This window comes from Podarcis cretensis (assembly GCF_951804945.1).
Source record: "Podarcis cretensis genome assembly, chromosome: 5".
Classification (NCBI taxonomy): Eukaryota; Metazoa; Chordata; class Lepidosauria; order Squamata; family Lacertidae; genus Podarcis; species Podarcis cretensis.
Window position 1 is genome coordinate 43,813,793 of NC_137174.1, and position 22,984 is coordinate 43,836,776.

Consider the following 22,984-nt stretch of genomic DNA (forward strand, 5'->3'; position numbering starts at 1 on the left):
CACTCATGTGGTGTGTGTGTGTGTGTGTGTGTGTGTGTGTGTGTGTGTTGGCCAGTACCTTTGTCCTCAACCTTTTTTGCATGAACTATTTCTTTTCCAAGGGTGAGCAAGAAAAAAGATTACTTTCGACCTGCAGTCTAAACTAGTACAGCCCACTCTTATCACCTCGTTCTGTTGCATGTGTAGACAAGGCTTCATGCACAGATAAGGCATTGATGCCTACAAGTCAGCCCCACTGACTTCTGCAACAGACTTAATTCCCAGATCATATCCATAGGATCAGGTTGCATGTGACGTGGAAACCAATTCTGGGGATTAAATGGGATTTACTTCTAGTAACTGTCCTTAGAACTGAGGTTCTAGCAGTTTATCCATCATCTAATTCCCACATGACACTTCATGTAAACATTTCGCTTTAAAAAGCTCATGCGTCTAAGTCCTGGAATACACAGGGGGTTAGCAGTGGGGTGGGATGTGTTGATTTGCTTTGTAATATATGTGCCAGTTTCCTTCCATGCAGTGATTTTTATTTGTATTTTATTGTGCTAATAATAACTAATATTCCCTTTTCACATCTGTCTTGTTCTTTCCTGCAATCAAAATGACGTTTAGATCTAAAAGTGGCAGGAGGCTCTTTCCTATTATGCTTACAGTGGTTTGTGATACTAAATTACCCATATATATGCAAATAAAAGCAAATTACCATATCGAAACAGAAAGAACCTCCTTTTCAAAATGTGCATGGCAATAATCAAATTGCTGTATGCCATTACAATAACTAAATTTCAATCTTGTAAGTTAAATAATGTGCTTTATATATCTAGTTATCTAACCGCCTATTTTGCCTGTAAGCTGCAAACAGTAAAAATGTTCCCTTTCCCCATTTCTCATGTTGTTGTTTCAGAGGTTTTCTATTCAGGCTTGGTGTTCTCTCACACATGCACACAAAAACCACATAAGTTGCAATTTGAAACACTTCTGTGAACAAGAGGCTATTTGGATTGAGGCATTGATGCAGGTTATGACAGGGCAAGGTCATTCAATATTGGGCAACGCTGTAATTTGTATCATTACTTGCAGGGAAATTGTTAGAGGAGTGGCTGACAAGAATCCAGCCTCTAAAGTCTGACCCAGAGGGAACTGCTAAGAGAAGCAGATCAATCGCTTGCAGCAGCAATCTCATGCCCAGAAGAGACCGGTATGATTAATCCCCTCTTGGAGTCTGATTCACTGGCCTTGGCTGCATACTAGACTTCTCTGCTCATAACCATCCTGTCATGCTTCGAGTCAAAGTGGTGAAGCAGTAATAAAAAGAAACAAAAAGCTGGACATTTCCCAGTCACATCACTGCATGATTATGGGTTGACTAGAGTTTTTCTAAACCACATTAGGGCCAGTTCTTAAGATACAGGAGAACTGCTGCTCCCATATGGATACATTCCATGCTACTCCAAAACATTAGAACTACAAAACATCTGGGAGTATTCAGCAAAGTAGTGTCCCCTCCCCACTCTGCAACAGAGAAGGACAACACTGGCTTATAAAGCCATCCTGGTCCTTGGCATCTCCCATGTGATCTCACTATTTAAATATTATAGGAATGAATATAGGAAAATAGGAAGGACACTCCTTCTGGGTGGCAAAAATTAATGACTCTGTGTACAGAACCATGGATTGTAATTATTCAGTATGTACCTAAATACTAACCTGATCTCAATATAGATAGTTAGGATGATGGCTCATAGCCTTTTCTGAAATAGTGGAATTTGGCCCAACCACAGGTATAAGTGTTAAACCAGCCACCTGAGCAGTTTACTATAAGTAAAGATTGCAATTCAGCTGATAGTGAGGGATGAATGTGAAAAGATTATTACAGGCTGGATGGCACTTGGGAATATAATAAACCATCCAGGCAATTATGATCTCAAGTCTGCTCAAGCTGACATGAAGAAAGAAAGAAAGAAAGAAAGAAAGAAAGAAAGAAAGGAAGGAAGGAAGGAAGGAAGGAAGGAAGGTAACCAAGTGATATTCTAGGCTTCCATTTGAATCACCCCAACAAATTTCTGTGCTTGTCTATTGTTGTGTATGGAAGCCACTCTGAAGACAGACTTATAAATCAATGGTTGCAATTGGTTTCAGGTGTGCCTGGTTTCTAGTGTAATCCAATGGGTAAAAGCTCACAGTCTTCCCTTTCTCTGTGTTGTAAATGTCCCCATTCCTGTCTGGTCCCCAAAGTTGCTTTGTGTTTACATCACAATATTGGCCTCAGGGACTCCCATGCAGAGTTGGCAACAATGGGTGCATGCTGAGGCCCATTTGCAATCTGTGCATCCAACTCCTGGCCCTGCTGCTCTTCCTTCTCATTGATGTTTGCTGTTCACTTGCCCTCTCCAAGCAAGCACTGAGAGAAGCAAGGAGAAGGCTCTGCACAGTAATCTCAGCACACCTTGTCCCCTGTCTTGAAGGGTACTGTTAAATGACACCGGAGGGAGAAGCAAAGGTATGTGCAAAGCAGCAGCAGTAAGGAAGAAGAGAATGTGTACCCACTGAGGGAAGAGGCCCACTGGTAGCATCTTGCTTACCTCCCCCCCCCCCCAAGTTTGAATTGGCACTGTTCCCCTGCTGACATGGGGATTCTCCATACATAAAAAGGCTCTTAGTAGTGTATGTACTTCTATGCTACCAGTATATTGTACTTCCCAACCACTGGTATCCAAAGATTTGGGAGCAAAAGAACAACATTATGTGCATTTTTTGTTGGTAGTATTGTTTGATGCAGTGTACATAATTCTGGCTAACATAGGTTAGTTGGAGTACCCACACTCCCCCCCCCATAGACCACTTGAAATTTGTTGAGGGTCTTGGTGGACCACAATGCCTGATGTAGCTATTTTGATGTGCTGTGCTACATCCTAATGATATTTTAAATTATATTTTTATGGACACACCTCGGACCACGTGAATGAAGCTCACAGATCTTTGGTGGTCCATGGACCAGTTTGGGAACCCCTGCATTGGAAGGAAGTCTGCATTCTAAAATATACCAAAGATGCTCCTCCCAAGTGGCTTCAGATAAATCAGAAATCTCCAACTCTTGTTGACAATTTGTGCCACAAAAAATGTCCACCCTTCAGCTTGTACATAGTTTTTATTCATATGAAAACAATGATAGATGATGCTGTTTCTTTTTATGCACTTAAGACAACTCTATTATTCAGATTTTACATCTGCTTTTACAAATGTAATTATTACTGTTGAAAAGCTTAAATGGAAGTTTTGAATTTACCTTATACAATGATTAATATGTTTGCTTTGCTTTCAGAATGCAGCTAATCGAATGCCTTCATAACATCTTTATGCCAGCATGCAGAAATTCTTACATCACTTCTCTGAGGAAATGGCCACAAGGTAAAAGTCACACAAATAATGTAACTCAGCAGATGACCTTTTCTTGTTGACAAAATCTACAATGTTTTGAGACTGCACAGCTAACCAGGTCTATTTTTGTACAGCAGAGGAATAAACGCAGAGACATAAAGAGGAAACTAGACTAGTTTCTGTTATAGCACACCCATTAGTTGATAGTTGGCTCATCTTAATATATGATTCTGTACATAGAGGATAATCTATATAATGATTAGGGGATATGTCATGCACATTAATCTACTTTCACTGGCGTCAATACTGGGACTAAAAACTTAACTTGTCCAAAATATAGTTCAAAACACTTTCTTGTGGAACCTGTATTGAAGAACGCTTGGTTTCCTGACACCCCTGCAGATTGAATTTGGCTTTCTGTTCCATGCAACTTCCATTTATCCAAATACCCAGTGCTTTCTATGAATGAGATTGTACTAAAATGGTTTCATGTAAATGAGCATTGTGTCAGCAAAATTACAAAACAGCGCTTCTGTGTACTAGAGATGAGCACATTCAGATTATTAAATTGGTTTCTTCACAACAGGTTCCAAATGGTTCATAACAAAACACAAGGCCCATATTTGTGTTAAGACATTTGTTAACAGGTGGAATGAAACCAAAAACACTTTTTATATCAACGCAAAAATGTATGCTGTTATTTTTTATTTTTTTAAAGAAATGCCTTTGAACAATCACATTTGCTTCACTTGGCTTGTACCATTTCAAATAAGCATCTGTTTACATTATGAACACGCTGATACATTTGTCTCTGTTGGCTCCATTTCTCATCTAAAAATGCAGTACAAACAATTTTAAAGCACATTCAGTTTAACTTTATACATTCTGATTTGTAGGTATTTCCTCCAGCACTTGCTTATGACTTGGCTCTTTGATAGGAATTTTTCTTAATTCCTGAGCCAACCCCATTCCGAAAGGACCTCTTAATATAAGACTTCTCCAGAAAAGGCTTTAACAATGCTAGTTCTTCGGACCCATCCACCTTGGCTAGGCAACTATTGAGCAGGAGGAGACAGTAATCAGAGTTCCCAGACAGCTGGCAATTCAAAGAAAAAGGATTATTGCTCTGAAGATTTTGGTTTGTTTGTCTGTTTTTTTTAAAAAAATTACAGATAAGGAAAAGCCATGTTATGGATTTATATGCTTGTGACAGGGGCACATACGTACGTATACACACAAACTCATTTAGGCTTAAAAAGACATGGATGAATTTGTATTAGCTGTAGATTAAGGGTATAGAATGTCAGGTTTTCATAAGGTCCATGGATATGAAAGCACAGCTTACCTGGAAGAATTGTTAGTATTGTAGACTGTGCTCAGAAGCGAGCCATTTTACTGTATCATTAATGATGTTCTATTGTTCTGGCTTTCTTTTAAGATAGGGCTACTTTTCCTGTCGCTGATTTTTGTGTGCGTGACTAATCATCTAACCGTACATGCTGACAGGAAAAAAAATGCCTTTATATAGTCAAACTTCAGAGTGCACGGCTGATGCTTTTTAATGAGGCTTTGAGGTATTATCTTTCCCCAACCTTGTCTTAAGGGCTCAGGGAGACACACAATAACACCCTTTTGACATGTAATCCTTACTAGCACCCTTTGAACTCAGGTAGGCTGACAAATTGCAACTTTTTGTGCCCTGTGAAATTGCTGACCAGGGCTTGGAACCTGGGTCTTCTCCCTTTAAAGGCAGCCATATGCTTTGTCCACCACAGCTTTGAGGGTTAAGATGCTATATGCCTTAGCTGACCAGGCCCTCAGACATGCTTCAGCAATGAATGCGTGGCAGCACTTGTGAATGGCAGCTAAGCTTCCATTCAAAAGTGGCACTGCTGTCCACTGCTGAACTCACCATAGCCAGTGAATGGTGTCATGGTCAGGTGAGGCTGCTAAGTGGCCCTTCCAAGCCATGGGACCAGTGGATAGGGTCTGACCTGGTAGACTGCTGGCCCCAGGCCTGAGTCCTTGCCCTCTCACATAGTTCACGCAATCTGGCCCCTCCTCAAAACCAGCATGTGGAAAATGAAAACAGTGGCTCTCATGGCAAGGTAGGACATGGGAGATTTGTGGCAATGCAGCTGCCAGTGACAGGTACTCATGGGAGACTCAATGAGCCCCAAAGCAGCACAAGCTGTTTGTGGGGAGGAAATTTAAATACTCTGACCAGCAGACCTTGCCATTTTCTATCCACTATTTAAATTTCCTACGATGTCCCAGAGCAACACTGTGTTGCAGGCAATGTTGGAAATTTAAGTGGATTCTAGGTTCAGTCACCCAGTGCTACCCAAAGGACAGGACTAGTAAAATCATCTAAAGGAGGTAGGTTGGCATCATTAGTGGGCCGAGGCAGTGAGGTCCTGCAGCTGGCCAAGGGTGCTGAGTGCCTAAGCCCGGCCTGATGACTTCATTTTAGCTGAGAAGCATGAGCCGCCTGCACCTCCAGGCTCGGGCTGGACTAGGTAGATATAGTTTTGGACTCATGGGTTAAAAATTAAGTTGTACCCCCAGTGGGGTCCTGGGATCCCCCAAATCCTGGAGATTTCTAATCATAGAGCTAAAAATCTCAAGGGAGACTGGCCAAACCATCTGTGGGCTTTCCTCGCTTTCCAGAAATACCCAACACTTACAACATGCTTAATGCAAAAGCTCTTGAATTTCCAGAGGTGTAATAATAACCACATGGGACGCAGGTGGCGCTGTGGGTTAAAGCCTCAGCGCCTAGGGCTTGCTGATCGAAAGGTCGGCGGTTCGAATCCCTGCGGCGGGGTGCGCTCCCGCTGCTCGGTCCCAGCGCCTGCCAACCTAGCAGTTCGAAAGCACCTCCGGGTGCAAGTAGATAAATAGGGACCGCTTACCAGCGGGAAGGTAAACGGCGTTTCCGTGTGCGGCTCTGGCTCGCCAGAGCAGCGATGTCACGCTGGCCACGTGACCCGGAAGTGTCTCCGGACAGCGCTGGCCCCTGGCCTCTTAAGTGAGATGGGCGCACAACCCCAGAGTCTGTCAAGACTGGCCCGTACGGGCAGGGTTACCTTTACCTTTACCTTTAATAATAACCACACAGGGTTTGAAATATTTTATAATATATTTTAAAGGCAAATAGACAATGAATATGGTGTGTGCATGTGCGTAATGAAACAATGAATGCATTTAATGATTCATATTCTCGCAATGAGATCCATTAAGAATGCTATTAAAAATGGATGACCTCTAATCAATATCCTGGCCAAAAAACAACAACAAAACCCAACAACAAACCTCATAATTATTGCACAGAAACAGAAGCTTATTGATATTTAATTGAAATTCAATACAAGGGGCAGACTAATGGGTCCCACTTATACAGGCAATGCATTTTATTAATTAAAAGGTGATTGCATAATTGTAATATGAAACTACTTTTAGTTTACAGCTCTATAAATATAAGCACAGAGCAATCCTAATTCCCACCTGTTGAAGGTGGAGGGTTAGGATGTGCCAGATGTTTTGCACAACCTTTTTTTTTTTGCTAGGCTACATGATAGAGCCCCCCTGCTCTCCCTCCTGGCAGAAGTGGCTGTTAACAGACTACCTCTTGCTTCTGCTGTACTGACTAGAGTTGGCACAGCAGAAAAATGGGGGGGGGGGGACTGTGTTCATCATCTGCCCTGGCCAGTTTGAGCAGAAGGACTTTGGATGTAGCAGGGTTCCACCACTGACCACCCCAGTTGGGAGTTAAGTTTGGTAGCTAAGTCTCTTTGAATTCATTGAGTCTTATTTTTGAATGTATAGGATTGCACTGTTACATCCATTTTGATTCTCAGGTTGTCTATAAATCCAGAAATGGCCCTGGTCATTCCATAAAAGGTGTGTGTGATGGAGAACACCCATATTGAAAGATGGTATCTGTCCCAAGTTGGATCCAATTTATCCTTGCAATTAATGTTTTAGTGCTAGCTCTGTAAAAACCACCATCGATGCAGAGATGGATTATATCATTTAGAAGCATTTTTACTCATTTCATTTCCTCAAAAGCTTGTCTTCATTTGTTTTAACGATAAAGCTAACTTTTCTAATTACATGCTCTAGACTCAAGCTCTGCGAAACCCACCTATATACAGTGTATATTACTTGTCTGAACAGGAAGAAGTTCACTGGGCACTGAAATGAACACTCCCAAGTTAGGTGGAGTTACGAACCTGGACCATTTGTCCATCCTGCCCAGTGTTTGCTGCTTTACTGACTGGCGATGACACTGCACAGTTTCAAGGCCAAACTAGTTGCAAGATTAAATGTGTATTTGCATTGGTGGCAATGGGGCATTTCCTCCTTATGCAAATAGCAACTTCAGAGGATGAAGTTTCCTCAGGATTGGAGCTGGGGAGGAAATGGTTACATTCCTTCCCCATACCTGCTGAGATGCTGCTAATGATTAGATCCCTGCTCCATGGGTGCTATTTGCATATATATAGCCATTTTTAATGCACATTTAATATCATGTCTTCCTGGAGATGCTAGGACTTGAACCTGGGATCTTTTGCAAGCAAAGTGTGTGCTAGACCACTAAGGTATGGTGGGTCTTCCTTCCTCCTAAGCCATCTTTCAGAGGCATGCCACAACTTGGGAGGAGAAGGTACTGGAAGCAGCACTGTAACACTATGGGAAAGTCTAGTGGAGGAAGCTTCAGTCAGATTACATACAACCCAGTGTAAAAGGAGTGGCCAAATTCCCACAGGTGGTGGTTTCCTGACAATATTACACATAGCTAGAAGAAGAAAAGTGGAGAACGAAGAATTCTACAAGATATTTTTACAGCTGTGGGATATACAGAAACACGGGACTTAATTACTGTAATAAAACTACAGTCTAATTGAGTATTACAAAGCATCGATGATCATCCTGGACAATATATCTGCTTTTTCAGTGGTAATTTCTTTTGATTCGCAGAAAATTAATTTATCTCACTTGTCATTTGGCTTTGGTCCAAAGAAACTTAGGAGCAGCAGGATCTTTCAGCGCACGGTGTGTTTGGAGATAAACTGCATCTTGTACGTGAGGATTGGGCACAAGGGGACCCTCTGGTGGTAATGAATGCAGTTGCTCATGGTCTTACTCTACAGCTGGCTGTGATGCTGCTCCCTCCTGCCCGGCAGGTATTGCAAATCCACACAATCTGTTTCATTCCATGAATTCATTTATGGATCTTAAGGATGCCAGTGACTACAACAAAAGGAAGCCCTTTTGGTTGTGCCACATGCTGCAGATGTTCCTCATGACTCCTGTGGGGACGCCTACCTTGTGGGTCTCCTGGAAACCCTTTGGGGAAGAGAGCACTGTCAGATTATGGGGAGGGAAATGAGTAGCCAAGCATTATTCGGAGGTGAAAGTGGGTCTGGTGCTCTCTCCCAGGACAAGGCAATGGCTCTTAGAAAGGGAGGAGTCCCATCCACCTAGACGTAGTGTCCACTTGCAGGCTAGACATTCCCACTGGAATAGAGATTCACACCACACCTTGGCTTAAAAGTTTGTCACTGATCCTGGACCCGTGAATCATAGCCCTTTCTTCTAGATGAGGCTGTTCTGCCTTGTGGGCTGTATTTACCGGTACTCTTTTCCTGTTGCCAAGTCTGTACTATTCTCCTGCTTTAATAAAAATCTCTCCCTGACATACAGGTCAGAGCATCTGCTGTCATGTTTTGGTATGGGAGCAAGAACAGCGTATCCCACCCCACCCCTAGTCATGCTTTAAAAAATACATGGCAGGTTGCAATTATGTTGAAATCACTTTTGTACCACTTTAACAGCCATGACTTTCCCCAAAGAATCCTGGGAACTGTAGTTTGTTAAGGATGCTGAGAGTTGATAGGAAAGCCCTCACAGAGCTACAATTGCCAGCTCTGTTAACAAACTACAGTTCCCAGGACTCTTTGCTGGAAGTTGTCACAAGTGTTAAATTAGTGTAGGAAAGGTTTTAGCAGTATGGTGTGGATGTGACCATAGTATGGAAGGATATGCTCACACGCATCCCCTTCAAAAGCAATGTGACTAGAAGGTATCAACACCTTTACTTGAAATTGAGTCTCATTGGAGCCCTGGCAAAACTACACATGGTGTGGTGCAATGTGTGTGCCTGGATCTACTAATGTCTTCGTCATTTTCCAAAAGCAGATGTTGAAGGGGCAGTTTTGATGGGAGTAAAGACCCAAATTGCTTTGCCAGCCTAATTCCCCAATACAACTCATTTCCCAGAGCTGCTGTTCACCATAGGTCCAATCCAACTGCATTTATGTTTTCTTCTGTTCAGCTAATAGCAGCTGAGTGGTGGTGATTTATACTAGAAAATCAGCACCAGCAAAAAGGCTCTCAGTTATAGGGAGATGGATACAATGACTTGTATCCAACCACTCCCTTTATCTGACAGAGCCTTTTCTGAAGGAGTTCTATCAGTCTAAGACTTTCCTTCCAGGGTAGGGAATCTTTTAATGCAGTCCATTTAGTATGGGAACCCCGATTCAGATCCCTTCACAACCCCAGGAAAGTCTCTCACTGTTCCTTCAGAAAGTTGTGGAGAATATAAAATATAAATTGCACGACACAGCGTGCAATATTAAATACACCGTTCCCCCAAAGTCATAAATAATCCCAGTGAAGCTTTTGAGAATGAATTCCCAGAATTAAGCAAGTGCTGAAATATCATCTTTAGTTTCCTATAGGAATGTTGTGGTGTTTTAATGAGATATTTTTTAAAGGCTCAGGTGTGGAATAACAAAAAATAATAATAAATGTTTTTATTATTACAAATAATGGAGCAGCTGCCCACGTGTATGGAAGTGATTTCCCCACCCTCCAACAATATTTTGTCTAACACTGAGATTGTACTGTTAGTTTTGAATGTACAAACAACACATTTAAAGCATATTCAAAGCACACACACACCCGCCAAGAATCCTTAGATGCTGGGGGGGGGGGGGAGTATGCTAAAGGTGCTGCGCATTGTAGTTCTGTGTGAGGTAAACTAGTTCCCAGGAATCATGAGTGGGATGCTTTGCATTATTATTCAAATATCTGCTAAATGAGTTTTGCACCTGTGCATCTTAAGCTTTGAGAAATAATTGGTTTAGCACTCTCTCTTCTTAACCAAGTAGAGTCTTTCCGCTGTTAGATACAGCCTTAACTTTCAGAAAATATTAGTACTGTGCTCATTTGTTAAAATGTGATCCCCCACCCCCCACCCCCACCTAAACATTAAAACCATTCTGTTTTCTTCAAATCTATAGCAGGTCTCCATCATAGAATCAGTGTGTTAAGTTAATAAAGATATAAGTAGTGCAATCCTATACAGGTCCTACACACACTGATCTGAGGGAAAGTTCCATGGAATCCAAGGAGACTTACTACTTAATAAATAAATATAAGTCAGATTGCACTGCTAGATAGATATATTGGAGAAAAGTGATTGGGCGGGGGGGGGGGAGGAGAAGCCATACTAAATCAAGTTTATAGCATCGAACACATTAATTCTCAGTTTCACGCTTCAATCACTGGAACAGCATCCCTCACATAAAGTGACTAAAGTCTGGATTCATGGAAATCAATAAGTGGAAGGTTGTTACAGCTTTTGTAGATGCACAAAAATGCTTAACAGAACAGGTCCTATGTAATGCCATAGCTAGACTTCCATAAAGGGCATTTGACAGAATTAAGTTGAGTATGTTTAATAATGTTGGTGCTTAAAGGAGTTTTATATGATATTTTAAAAATTAATTACATAGTATATCTCTAGCTAAGTAAGGTTTATTGCTTACCGTAGAAGGGACAAGAGGGTAACACCTCCACATCTGCATTGCCGAGATCCAGAGAATTAATAGAACATTTAGCCTGAGGAGACTGGATAAAAAACACCCAAAATGGAAAAAACCACCACAAATTAGTTTAACACCCGTTCAGAAGACAAATGGCATTTTATACATGATGCTATAATTTCCCCCAAACATATATCTGATATATTTACCTGATCATTTCTTCTATTCTTTTTTATGAAACTTTCAGCTGCAAGTAGAAATCCACAGCTGTATAAGCACTCCCCTTATCTTACTCCTAAACAACCATTTTATACCAAAGGTTCAGGAGCAAAAATGTCACCAAATCGCATTTAAGTCTGACTAATTGGTCACCGGTTGGCCTTTATTCTTGTTAAATGGGAGTGGGGAGATGCAAGGAGGCAGCTTCATTCCCAGCATGGAGATACCAAGTGACTAAACTGACAACATTGCCATTAAAAGCATGGCATTTTAACGAGGCATTTAAAATCATTCACACCTGGCCTTTGTCTCTGTGGGACAAATTGTCCAATGTCTACACTGTTTTATAAAGGTGTACTGTTGTATAAAGGTGTTGTATATAGGGCTTGGGAGGGAAAGGGGGGGGAGAGAATCCCCACACCAATTTATTAAGCAAGAATATTTTAAAGAATTTTTATTCCAGGGTTGATTTGTATTTTTAAAATTTGTACATGATATTTGCACAGCACTTTGCCTACTTCCCTAGTGCACAATTTTTAATAGGAACGAGACTAAATCTGGTCAGATCTTAGATGGTCAGCTTAGCAGGTGTGTCATGGACCAATCTGAGGTAATCCTACAGTAATGGCACTCTCACAGATGTGGATGGAAGCCTGTAGCTCAGTGACAGAGCACCCACCTTACATGCAAAAGATTCCACGTTCATCCCAGGGGCCTCTCCCAGCCTTGCCATGTGTGTGCACACACACGCCAACCCTATTTCACCCTGGCCTGGCCACAGAAGATGCTACAGGTTGCAGCATCAAATGAGTCAAGGGAGGGAGAGGCATTTTGATGCTTGGCTTCATTGGCACAGAATTTGCTGTTACACACATAGTCACCTAGACAGCATCTTAAAAAGTAGAGACATCACCTTGCCAACAAAGGTCCGTATAGTAAAAGCTATGGTTTCCCCAGTAGTGATGTATGGAAGTGAGAGCTGGACCATAAAGAAGGCTGATCGCCAAAGAATTGATGCTTTTGAATTATGGTGCTGGAGGAGACTCTTGAGAGTCCCATGGACTGCAAGAAGATCAAACCTATCCATTCTTAAGGAAATCAGCCCTGAGTGCTCACTGGAAGGACAGATCCTGAAGCTGAGACTCCAGTACTTTGGCCACCTCATGAGAAGAGAAGACTCCCTGGAAAAGACCCTGATGTTGGGAAAGATGGAGGGCACAAGGAGAAGGGGCCGACAGAGGATGAGATGGTTGGATGGTGTTCTCGAAGCTACCAGCATGAGTTTGACCAAACTGCGGGAGACAGTGGAAGACAGAAGTGCCTGGCGTGCTCTGGTCCATGGGGTCACAAAGAGTTGGACATGACTAAACGGCTAAACAACAACAACAACACATAGTCACATAAAGGACACAGAGCCCTTGGAAAGAAGAGATTGGTTCACCAAAGGTTAAACAATCTGCCATGTTCCTACTATAAAGCTCTGCACTCGCTTCTGCTAATCACGAGCATTCGGCCAGCTCTTGGTTAGAACGAAGCTTCTCCTTCTGTTTCCCAAATTGTCTTTCTCTGTTGTTTCTGTATCTTGCTGGGATTTCCATTATCACAGAATGAGAATCAGAACTGCAACTTGCCAGTGGTGGCTCATTTTCCAGTTTGCACCTTGTGATGGCCTAAAGCCAAACAAATCGATCGACAAATTCCAGAAAACTAGTAAGCAAGCTTGTCTTTATGCCAACTTGGCACAGTGAAAGCCAATGCAATATTTATACTGAGACACTCAGCAATTCCAACCAAATGTTGGAAGACAAATGTCGCTCTGTGGTGAGATGACCCACATCAGTTTGTTTGTTTTTTAGTAGAGCAAAGGTTATATGTGCTCTGGCTGTGGACAAATTCAGAAGAAAGCCAAACAGACAAGCTCTTGCTCATGACTAGAAACTCTACAGACTTGGCATAGCTTATTATGTGGGTGAGCCAATTGCAGGGAACCCCTCCATGCAAGCAGGAGCTCATGGGGCTTCTTCTCACACAGCTGTATCACTTCACTGATAAATAAAGAAACTTTGTGGGGTAGGACAAAAGTGCAGCCCACCTGTTCACTGTATACTAGAAGTGGGTAACCTCCAGCCTATGGTACCCAGCAGGGGTTCTCAGTTGGACCATGGGGCCATTTTCCCCAAATTATGCCCACCTGCACCACCCCGACATCACAGGTGTTGCGAGGTGTGGGTCACATGACTAGAAAGGAAAAATCAGGATTGTCCTGGTTATTCCTTCACAAGTGAGCCTTGCATTTAGTGCCGAATTCAACCCCTGCAGGAATCAGCGGCATTATGGTGTTCCTAGTAAGTAACCCCCAAGTGCAGCCAATCTCTATTGCAAGCAATGGTTGTACCCAGCACTAGTCAGCAGATTGGGACTGATCGTTGAGCCCACGCCTGCCCTACTTACTCCTGCCCTGCATATGCCATATTTAAAGGGCTATTTACAAACCAGACTCCAGGTGATCCTTCAATGACTAAGTTGCAGATAGACATTTCAATAAATACTGAAGTTGTTGGAAAGCAAATGTCAAGAGCACCATTCTTTAATATCAAAATAAATCTAGTGGGGGTTTTTCCTGTTATACAAGTGGGGCTGCACTTTGATGTGCTCCTATTTTGGTTTCCTGCCAGCCATGCACTCCTCAAGGAGTACAGCATTCCTTTTGCCCTTTCCCTAGTTTTCTTCCTTTGCAATATTTTGGAATCTGAGCTCACTGGGCATGCTCAGTCCTCATCATGTCTCCTCCCCACCTACATGACTCTGTTTTCCACCAGCAAATATATTTTGTACCTTTGAAAAAGTTAACCCAGTGCTGCTGATAAAGATAGGTGACTGGGGCGTGATTTTGCTATTATTAATATATATCAGGAATGGGAAACTTGCAACCAATCAGATGTTGCTGTATTCCAACTCACCTCACCCCTCACTATTAGCTATGCTGACTGCAGCTGATGGGACTAAGAGTTGCAGAACTTCTGGACTCTTCACCCCCTAGAATACTGAGCAGCCTTTCTCCCAAACAGGTGCCTTCCAGCCAGCTTGGACTACAACTCCCATCAGCTGCAACTGGATGCTGATACAGAATACAGTGCTGGAGCAATGGAGGATTTCACAACATGTAGCTAAGGTCACTTTCTATTACCTCTTTCCTTTGCTTTTAAACTGGCTGTTAGATTCAGAGTGCTAGCTAGGTGTTAATTTTGTGACCAGCAATTAAAAACAGATATCTTTAGGAGACAATTAGCTTAAACCACTTCAGTGGAACGTCTTCTAGCTTTTACTAGCTGCTGGGTTAAGAATGTCTCCTCGATAATGTTTCAAGCACCATCTGTTTATTTGTCCATGAATAAGGTCTAATAAAATAAGTAAAGCTTAAATGGATGCACAGAATGGGTAGGGGGGAAGCAACAACATGTATTTTAAAAGATGAGAGTAAATTGCTTTAGAGGAAATGGAAGGAATAAAAGAAACATTGACAAAGCCTCTTTTTTTAGTGTGACTATTAGAACTTTAGAAAATACAGGTGTCACAGTAATAGATTGTCCTTGAGACTTCAGTGCTGATAATGTTAAAACAACAACAAAAATCCCCCTCCATCCATAGTTCTAAGGTTTATACTTGAGTGTCTTGGATCACTACGTTTTAAGAGCTCTACACACAGTTCATAGCCATGGAAGCTTTTTGTTCCCATGTTTTGATATTTTTTCATTGCAGGAATGAAAAGAACTAGGATCTAGGGTGACTTTGCATTGGGAATGCAAAGGAAAAGCATAAGTCAACAACAGGTTCTGCCCCGTGAGAGAATAACAATAAGAGATGAAACAGAGTCAGATACAGAAAGGGGGGGGCAGGAACAGATAATGTGATGGACTATTTAATAACATAAATATGGATCAGGCCATTGACCCATCTAGTCCAGTATCCTCTTCTCACAGTGGCCAAACACTACCTATGGGAAACCTGCAATTGGAACGTAAGTGCAACAACACTTCCCTTCCTCCAACTTTCTTCTCTTTAAAAACGTCTAACCACAATAAACAAAATAGAAAAGGTGGTCTTGCTGAAGCATCAAACTTAAGTCAAGGCACGACTCACTTGTGGAAGATCAGTGTGGTAGCAGGTACACACAGAAAGCACTGTTGACTGAAGTGTGCACTGCTCTGAAATCTGACATGGGGAAGGTTGATGCATAAGCACTGGTGGAGGAAGAGGTGTGCTGGAGGAGCGCACTGCCCCCGGCAGCGCAATCCTGGCGGGGTGCCATCACAGCTGCCCCCCCCGCCTACAAACGGTGCGCCATGCCCCCAAGACGCATGCCATGCCCCTATGGGCAGCGCACCACACCCCAGGACGCACGCCAGCCCCGCCCCCATCTGCTGTCTGCCCCCCGGTGCCGGAGCACAAAGCTCCGGCACTATGCATAAGTGCTTAAAATACATAAAGAAGTGGCTGGGAGCCATTACAAAGAAGGCTTGAAATAGTCAGTGGTGCTTCAGTTAGCTCTAAGGTGGGGAAACCTTTTGAGACCAAAGGCCACATGGCAATATTTTTTTCTTGACAACCTTCAGGCGGGCCAAACGTCAGTGGTGGGTGGCATCAGAGGCTAAAGTGGGTGGAATAATGAATACCTGTGCACAGTAGGCAAGTTTACACACCCACACACCCACACCCCTCTTTATCCTGACAAGTGAGAGGCATTATTAGAGTCCAAGGACACATGTCAGCCAGGTAAAAACATTCATAGCACATAGCAGGGTGTGGAATGGGAAAAGTTCTGCGGGCCACAGACAGGACCCAGGAAGGCCACATTCAGACTCTGGGACTGAGGACCTCCACCCCTGTGTTCATCTATTAAGACAGAATAGGGTGGCAAAGGAAAGTGTGGAGAGAAGAAAAGGAGGAACGTGTCGTGTGGTCACTTGCTTGTCCAGACCAGAGTACTGACTCAGTGTTGCAAGCTGGAACCAATTGGAGAAGTGTTTGTGCATGACCTATCAAGAACAGTTTCTGAATAGCTGCAGTGCCAGCAGATTTTTGACAGCTGGCCAGCACTGAGCTGTGTCAGGAGGATTGCGCTATCTGTATCATAAATCTACAGGCCCTTGCTCAGGACTTTTGGAGGACATGGATCATGGAATGTAAGGGATTCACAGATGCCCTCGGAAATGGGGAATAGAACCCACGGTGAAGAGCACACAACGAGTCTGTGACGATTTCCTGCTGTTTGATTCCTCAAGTCCTTGCTAGAGCTGAGTTCATGAAGAGGATATCAACCTTAATTTGCATGAAAATGGAGCTCAGTAAACGCAGATACAATTAAAACCAAGGCTAAACTTTATTAAAGAAGGCTCAAACCTATACAACTTTTCACTGTACCAGAACCATCCAGTTAATCCGCTTATCTCTTAGGGCTGAACGTAGTGTACCTGCCGAGGCTTCAAATGACAGGATTTACTCTCTGAACAAGGCTTGATTTGCAGAATATGTAAATAGTCAAATATTCTCCTGACAGTTTGCATGACTGAAGTTACTTGTCAATGCTCGTAAGAAGCATAGTATTAAAAACGAATATATTCAATTGCATATATATATATATATTTGTCTTGGGACTGTTCAGATGGATAAGACTCTTGCAGTTCAATCCTGTGCATGCTTACTCAGAAGTAAGCCTAACAAAATTGGATGGTCTGTACTTCCAGGTAAAAAAGCACAGGGTTAAAACTGTTGCTGTAATTTAGAACCACTTTACAGTGGTACCTCAGGTTATGAGCTTAATTTGTTCTGGAGGTCTGTTCTTAACCCGAAACCGTTCTTAATCTGAGGTGTGCTTTTGCTAATGGGGCCTCCCGCTGCCCCCGTGCCACCAGTGCACAATTTCCGTTCTCATCCTGGGGCAAAGTTCGCAACCCGAGGTACTACTTCCGGGTTGGCGGAGTTTGTAACCCAAAGTGTTTGTAACCAGAAGCGTTTATTACCTGAGGTACCACTGTACTTAGGTTGTGTGCAAATTAGACATTTAAACTACAGTTCCCACGATTCTCTGGGGGGTGCCTTACATGTATGGTGTGTACGCAGCCTAAGAGAAAGGAGTCAGCTACATATTTCATGGTGTGAAATTCAAAAAATAAAATAAAATCTGGTAATACCCAAGGACAAGAGAAAATTCATTTCTGCCCTAGCACTGCAGCTGTTAGTACAATATCCATTACAACAGTAGTTAGCCTATTTATTATGAATTATCCCCAGTGAGTACAGTATATCCCCTTTTAGTCTGTCAATGATAAAAAAAAATGGTTTAAAGCAATGCCACCAGCAGGACAAGCTTCCTCAACATCAGAAAAGGCTTGCCTAAACAAACAGATGTTTGAAGCACCCAGTGCATATGGAGCTTCCCAAACCTAGTCTAGCAAAGCATTACAGAGGTTGGTGCTATAGCTGGATAGGCCCATTCTTGTGTGGTTTCTAAACAGCAATCCAATGGCTATGGCCAATGGCCAGCAGTCCCTCATCTGAGGAACATGAAGATCAGCAGTTCCACTTAGCTGATTGCAGTCTCTAGGAGCTTGTGACCAAGAGCTTGTGACCAGGACTTGTAAACAGGGGCGTGGGATTGGTGGAAGAGACTAAGAACAGTGAGCTTGTGTCTTTTGGATGAAGGCTGGTTGCTTGTCTGAGCTGTTTGGAGGCTTGATTGTGCATTTGTTTGTGGGTGTGACCATGCACTCTGCTAGCACCAGGTTGGGGGAGGATGATCTCAACATGTATCGGTGGTGTTCAGTCTCCCCATGGTGCCTTTTAAAACTAACCCTTTGGGAGTTTTATCATATCTAAGGTATAAATATATCCTCTTGCACAGGAGGTTGCAAGACAGTGGTGTTGCCTATAGTCAGACATTTCAACAATTTGCAGCAAAATACTAATAATGTTGCATTGTCAACAATTGACAGCAAAGGCAGAACATCTTGCTCCTAAATTATAACTAGGCAAGTAGTACACCCCATGACATGACTGTTTTTACCAAAGTATCTGCTCTGAGAATGACAGAAATATAAATTAGTTGTCCAGGTAGGTTTTATGGCTCCAGCCTTAAGAAGATGCAAAATACTGTTTAATGTGTCTCAGTCATAGTTCTCTATTTATAAATGTAATTCCTAATATGTAAGTATATTTTTCCTTCCATCTCCTTCCCCATCCCATTATACTTTAAATATTCAGGAAGAGTGTGGGAAGAAAATCTATACGTTCCTTTGTAGCACCCTGCTTGTGGTTAACGCTTAGCTGGAATGAAATATTCAACGCAGCAATAGAGAAATTAAAATAATAATTTATTTGTCAGACAAATAAATATGAGGCACAGTGGTATATGGTTACCAAGCTCTGGCCTGGCCTCCTGCCGTTATGGCCAGCACTTATATTTCCTTAATCCAGCCCCCTTGCTCCTCCTGTGGCTGCCTCTGTCCAATCAGCCTAGTTGAAATTCCTATTGGCTGTTTGCTAGAACCAATCACAAAAGATACACCCATTTCCTCTTGTCCTTTTATGGGAAACAAAAAGCTATATATTCTTCTATCTATAAATGACAAATAAGTAGTCATATATCTTACATTTGTCTCAACAAGGAACCTTAATTACCAGCTCACCTCGCCCTATTGCCCTCCAAAACAAATGGTTTAATCTTAAATTTTTATCTTAAACAGTTGTCAAGGATCTTGAGTTCACATCATCATTGAAAGATCTCCTTCTCTTGAAGGTCTTTAAACAGATAACCATATGTGTGCTCTAATGATGTTTCCTGCTTGGCAGGGGGGCTGGGCTGGTGGCTGATGGCCCCTGTGATCTCTTTCAACTATATGAAATAAGAATCTAGCATAAGGATTTAACATTTCTTAGCTTCTAATTCCTTTGCATAATTACATTTAAGCCAATATATTTAATACATAACATAGATAGCTTTTTAGAAGAATAAACCTTTTCAAAGTAAAAAAGGAAGGAACAGTTTCCAGCCTCAAAATAAGATAGGAAAAAACCTCTCTTCTCCAGCCAAGCCAGTTGCCTTTTTCACTGCTCTTGACCTTTCAACCTTAGGAAAATATGGCTCAAGTTTAATGGGAGGCACATGGTTTTATTTTACTATTTACCCACTCTTAATTATGTTTTCTCAGATTTTTTATCTTCTGTAATATGTAGGGTCAGTGTAACCTTGGCTGTCAGCCTGTAATTCCCTTTGACTTTGAGAATTGTTTTCTGCTATAAATCAGAGGGCCCCCTTGTCCAGGAGAATAAACATCTTGCCAAGGTTCTTAGACAGCTGGTCTTCTGCCTGGCATGAACATTTGAAAATCTTTAAGCTCATTTTAAAATACAGGCCCTGATCAAGCCTTAATAAAAATGCAGGCTATGATTAGATGCCTCACCTTTGCATAATTCTCACAATATGAGTCAAGTCTGCGTTTGCTCTGTCTCTGGGCAGAAACTGCTAATTATGTCCATTGCACTGTGTTTGGGACCCAATCCATGATTGACATAAACATTAAGTGATGCATCTTCTGATCCTTTTTGCAAAAAGAGACAATTTCCTCAGGGACTTTGGTGGAAGCAACCAAACCTGTATTCATAACATCTGGCACACAGCAAGAAAAATCTATTTTCTTAAAATAAAATAAAAATCTTAACCACAACCAAGCATTTCAACCCCCAAATGCTATCAATATTTTCAGCATTCCAATTGACAAGGAAGGTTTCTGCCTGATTTGAACACCACAGAAGCAAAATATGATCTGGGGTTTGGGTGCATTTTTATTATTTGTTTATTTTTGGAATTCCAAAAATGCTGGTACACTTTTATCTGATATAATAAAGTATCATTTTAATATGGAAGACAGCACAGGCAGCAAGAGGCACACAACAAATCTGAGAGCCACAGAGAATAGCATATCTTCTTGGTTCTCCTGCCCCCCTCCCCTCCCCTCCCGCATGTCAATATAAATTAGACTTGGCGAAGCTTCTCATATGGATTACTAAGGGAACTGCCACCTTGGAAGGAGATATCAGCCTCCAGTTGAAGACACCTGTCAATGCTGAAACTTAATTTAGGGTCAGGTGGGAATAGATGTCCCATCGGTCATCTGTGAAATGATGGCAAACAGTTTTGAATGGAACAGCAAAGATGAGTACCCATACAATGACAAGAAAATTCGGCATAGCACAACCATGAAAATCAATATTTCAAGCAGTGGCAGAAAAAAACTGCTGTCATACTGGCAGAAGGAAGCAAAATGAGATCCCAGTGCAGCCGAATCTACAGACTAGTTAAGCCAAAATGCCAGGGTTGAAGCCAATCCTGTTCCTACTGAAGGCATGGGTGCTAAATCAACTTAAATCCAAGTACTTCAGCTAAACCGGATTGAACTACAACAAAAAATGCAATAAAAAGCATCTATTAAAACTGTGCTGGGGAAGGTCTAAATAACAACTTGGGTAAATACATTCAAAGTAAAGCTTATTAGGAAAGCAACCATTGCTACATGCTGGATTACATCCTGTCCCCATCTGTTCCAAGGCAAATGTTGAGTAGCTCCTTGGCTCCAAACAGACTTATACTGAAAATGAAAGTCTCAACCCAGTGGGAAATTAGTCTAGCATCAGTAACACTGCCACCTGGAGCAGGGTGGGGTTACCGGTACCTAGGGGGGTGTTAAGAGGCAAGCAGGTAAAGGGCGGCAATGGAGGTGTAAATGAATATCAGACTTTGAAAAGCACTGGTTCGTCAACTTTGCTGAATCAATTAAACTGAATAGTTTTAAGTGGATTTTGAATAAATGTGCAATTAATTGTTACTATTTTGAATTTCATGTGTTATTATCTTCCTTGGTGGCTTGCACAAACTACTATTCTGAAGGATGTTTTGTTGCAGAGTAAGGAAGGAGGAGTGAGGAAGAGTTTATGGAATCAAGGGGGGGGCATAGTCCAAAAAAGTTTGGGAACCACTGCTCTATTTTATTGAATCCCCCCACCCCAAACCTTTGAGCTGTGCAAGATTCCACAGGTTCCAGACGCTGACCCAGGGTTTTGGAAATAAGGCACAGTGGAGACTATGATGTCTTTATGATATATGGTTTGTTTGCACATATATATCATATATGTTTGATTTCTGCTTGAATCCGAGGCTGTGGATATGGGACAAGCAAGGCCCTCTTGGGTGTTAATGCTGTGAACCCCTCCATTGTAGGCTCAGCTTGCATATATGTGTAAATAAACCATATATCATAAAGACCCCACAGTCTCTGCTGTCCCTCATTCCAAAGTAAACACAAACCCTGGGTAAACACCTGAAACCCATGGAATCTCACACTGCTTGGGGTTTGGGGGTGGTGTGCAACAATATGTTTCTCAGGCTATTGCATGGGTAGGCAAACTAAGGCCTGGGGGCCGGATCCAGCCCAATCGCCTTCTAAATCTGGCCCGTGGACAGTCCGGGAATCAGCATGTTTTTACATGAGTAGAATGTGTGCTTTTATTTAAAATGCATCCTTGGGTTATTCGTTCTTTTCCCCCCTTCAAAATATAGTCCGGCCCCACACAAGGTCTGAGGGACAGCAGACTAGCCCCCTGCTGAAAAAGTTTGTTGACCCGTGGGCTATTGGCTTCAGCACAACTACATCCTGCTTTTTCACTCCGTAGAATGGCCTGTGTGGTTGTGGATTTGGCTGCCTGTCTGACCTGCAAATGTCACTTCTGCCCATTTCCTTAGCTTCAGGTCTCCTGTAGCTAATATGGCCCTGCCCCTGCAAGAGCTCAGATACTGCTGAAACACTTGGTTAATGTGTCCCTTTGTCTCTTCGGAGGCAAAATGAAATAGTTTGGCAGATTCTCCAATTTGCAAAGGAATGGAAGAAAGAAATGGAAAAGCTCCCTCGAGTCTTGAGAATGTCAACAGCAGCATCCCTTTCAGTCTGCATGGATCCTTTCAGCCTCTCACTTAACACAGCAGGCCAACTGCTAGCCAACGCTGCCGCTTAGAGACCCCCTACCCAAGTCAGCGCAAAAGCACCTGGAGCTATTTTTCCCCAAAGAGATGGAAAGGGTGCAGCAAGCATGAAAGGTTCAGAATGCCTCTGAGGAGTTTCAAGTGGCCACTTAATATCAAGGAAAGTTTCCCGGCGAGCAGAGGGAAGGCATTTAAAATATATATTTCTGCTGAAAATGTGGAAATCAAATCCTTCATCCGCCTTGGCACATGGATTTCAAGCGGGAGAAGGAACACCAAAAAAGCGGTGCGTGAGGAAGGCGAGAGTGAAAGCAGGTAACACAAAGCCTACACATTTCCAGTCATCACTTATCAGATGCTACCCTTTGTTAAATTGATGAGTGACAGCCAGGAGCTTTACTACAGCTAGAAATGTCAGCACCAGATCATTATTTGATGACTATCATTGCTAGCATAAAGGTCCTCGTGTAGAATAAAGCTAATGTTGCTGTCGTACAATTCAGTGCCCAGCCTGACA

The 22,984-nt window shown here is 42.4% G+C and overlaps 1 protein-coding gene and 1 long non-coding RNA gene across 2 annotated transcripts in view; one reads left to right on the forward strand and one right to left on the reverse strand.

Moving 5' to 3' along the window:
• Positions 1–8,515, forward strand: part of LOC307216557 — a 34,188-nt gene extending 25,673 nt beyond the window's left edge. The window contains exons 2-4 of the long non-coding RNA XR_013839147.1: positions 1,081–1,198; positions 3,323–3,408; positions 8,404–8,515. This is a non-coding gene — a long non-coding RNA (uncharacterized lncRNA). The remainder of the gene's footprint in view (positions 1–1,080; positions 1,199–3,322; positions 3,409–8,403) is intronic.
• On the reverse strand, positions 3,276–11,528 carry NPS (neuropeptide S). The gene is made up of 3 exons (XM_079976962.1): positions 11,426–11,528; positions 11,220–11,301; positions 3,276–4,474 (listed from the first exon to the last, which is right to left on the reverse strand). The coding sequence occupies exons 1-3, from the start codon at positions 11,431–11,433 to the stop codon at positions 4,295–4,297; spliced, it is 270 nt and encodes an 89-aa protein (XP_079833088.1). The 5' UTR covers positions 11,434–11,528; the 3' UTR covers positions 3,276–4,294.
• Positions 11,529–22,984: the final 11,456 nt, after the last annotated feature.

What these genes read in the sequence shown, in the direction of transcription:
- NPS (XM_079976962.1), bottom strand. An exon ending in ACCCTCTTGTCCCTTCTACG is followed by an intron (nt 4,475 to 11,219) that starts GTAAGCAATAAA and finishes TTGAATTGCCAG; the next exon opens with CTGTCTGGGAACTCTGATTA.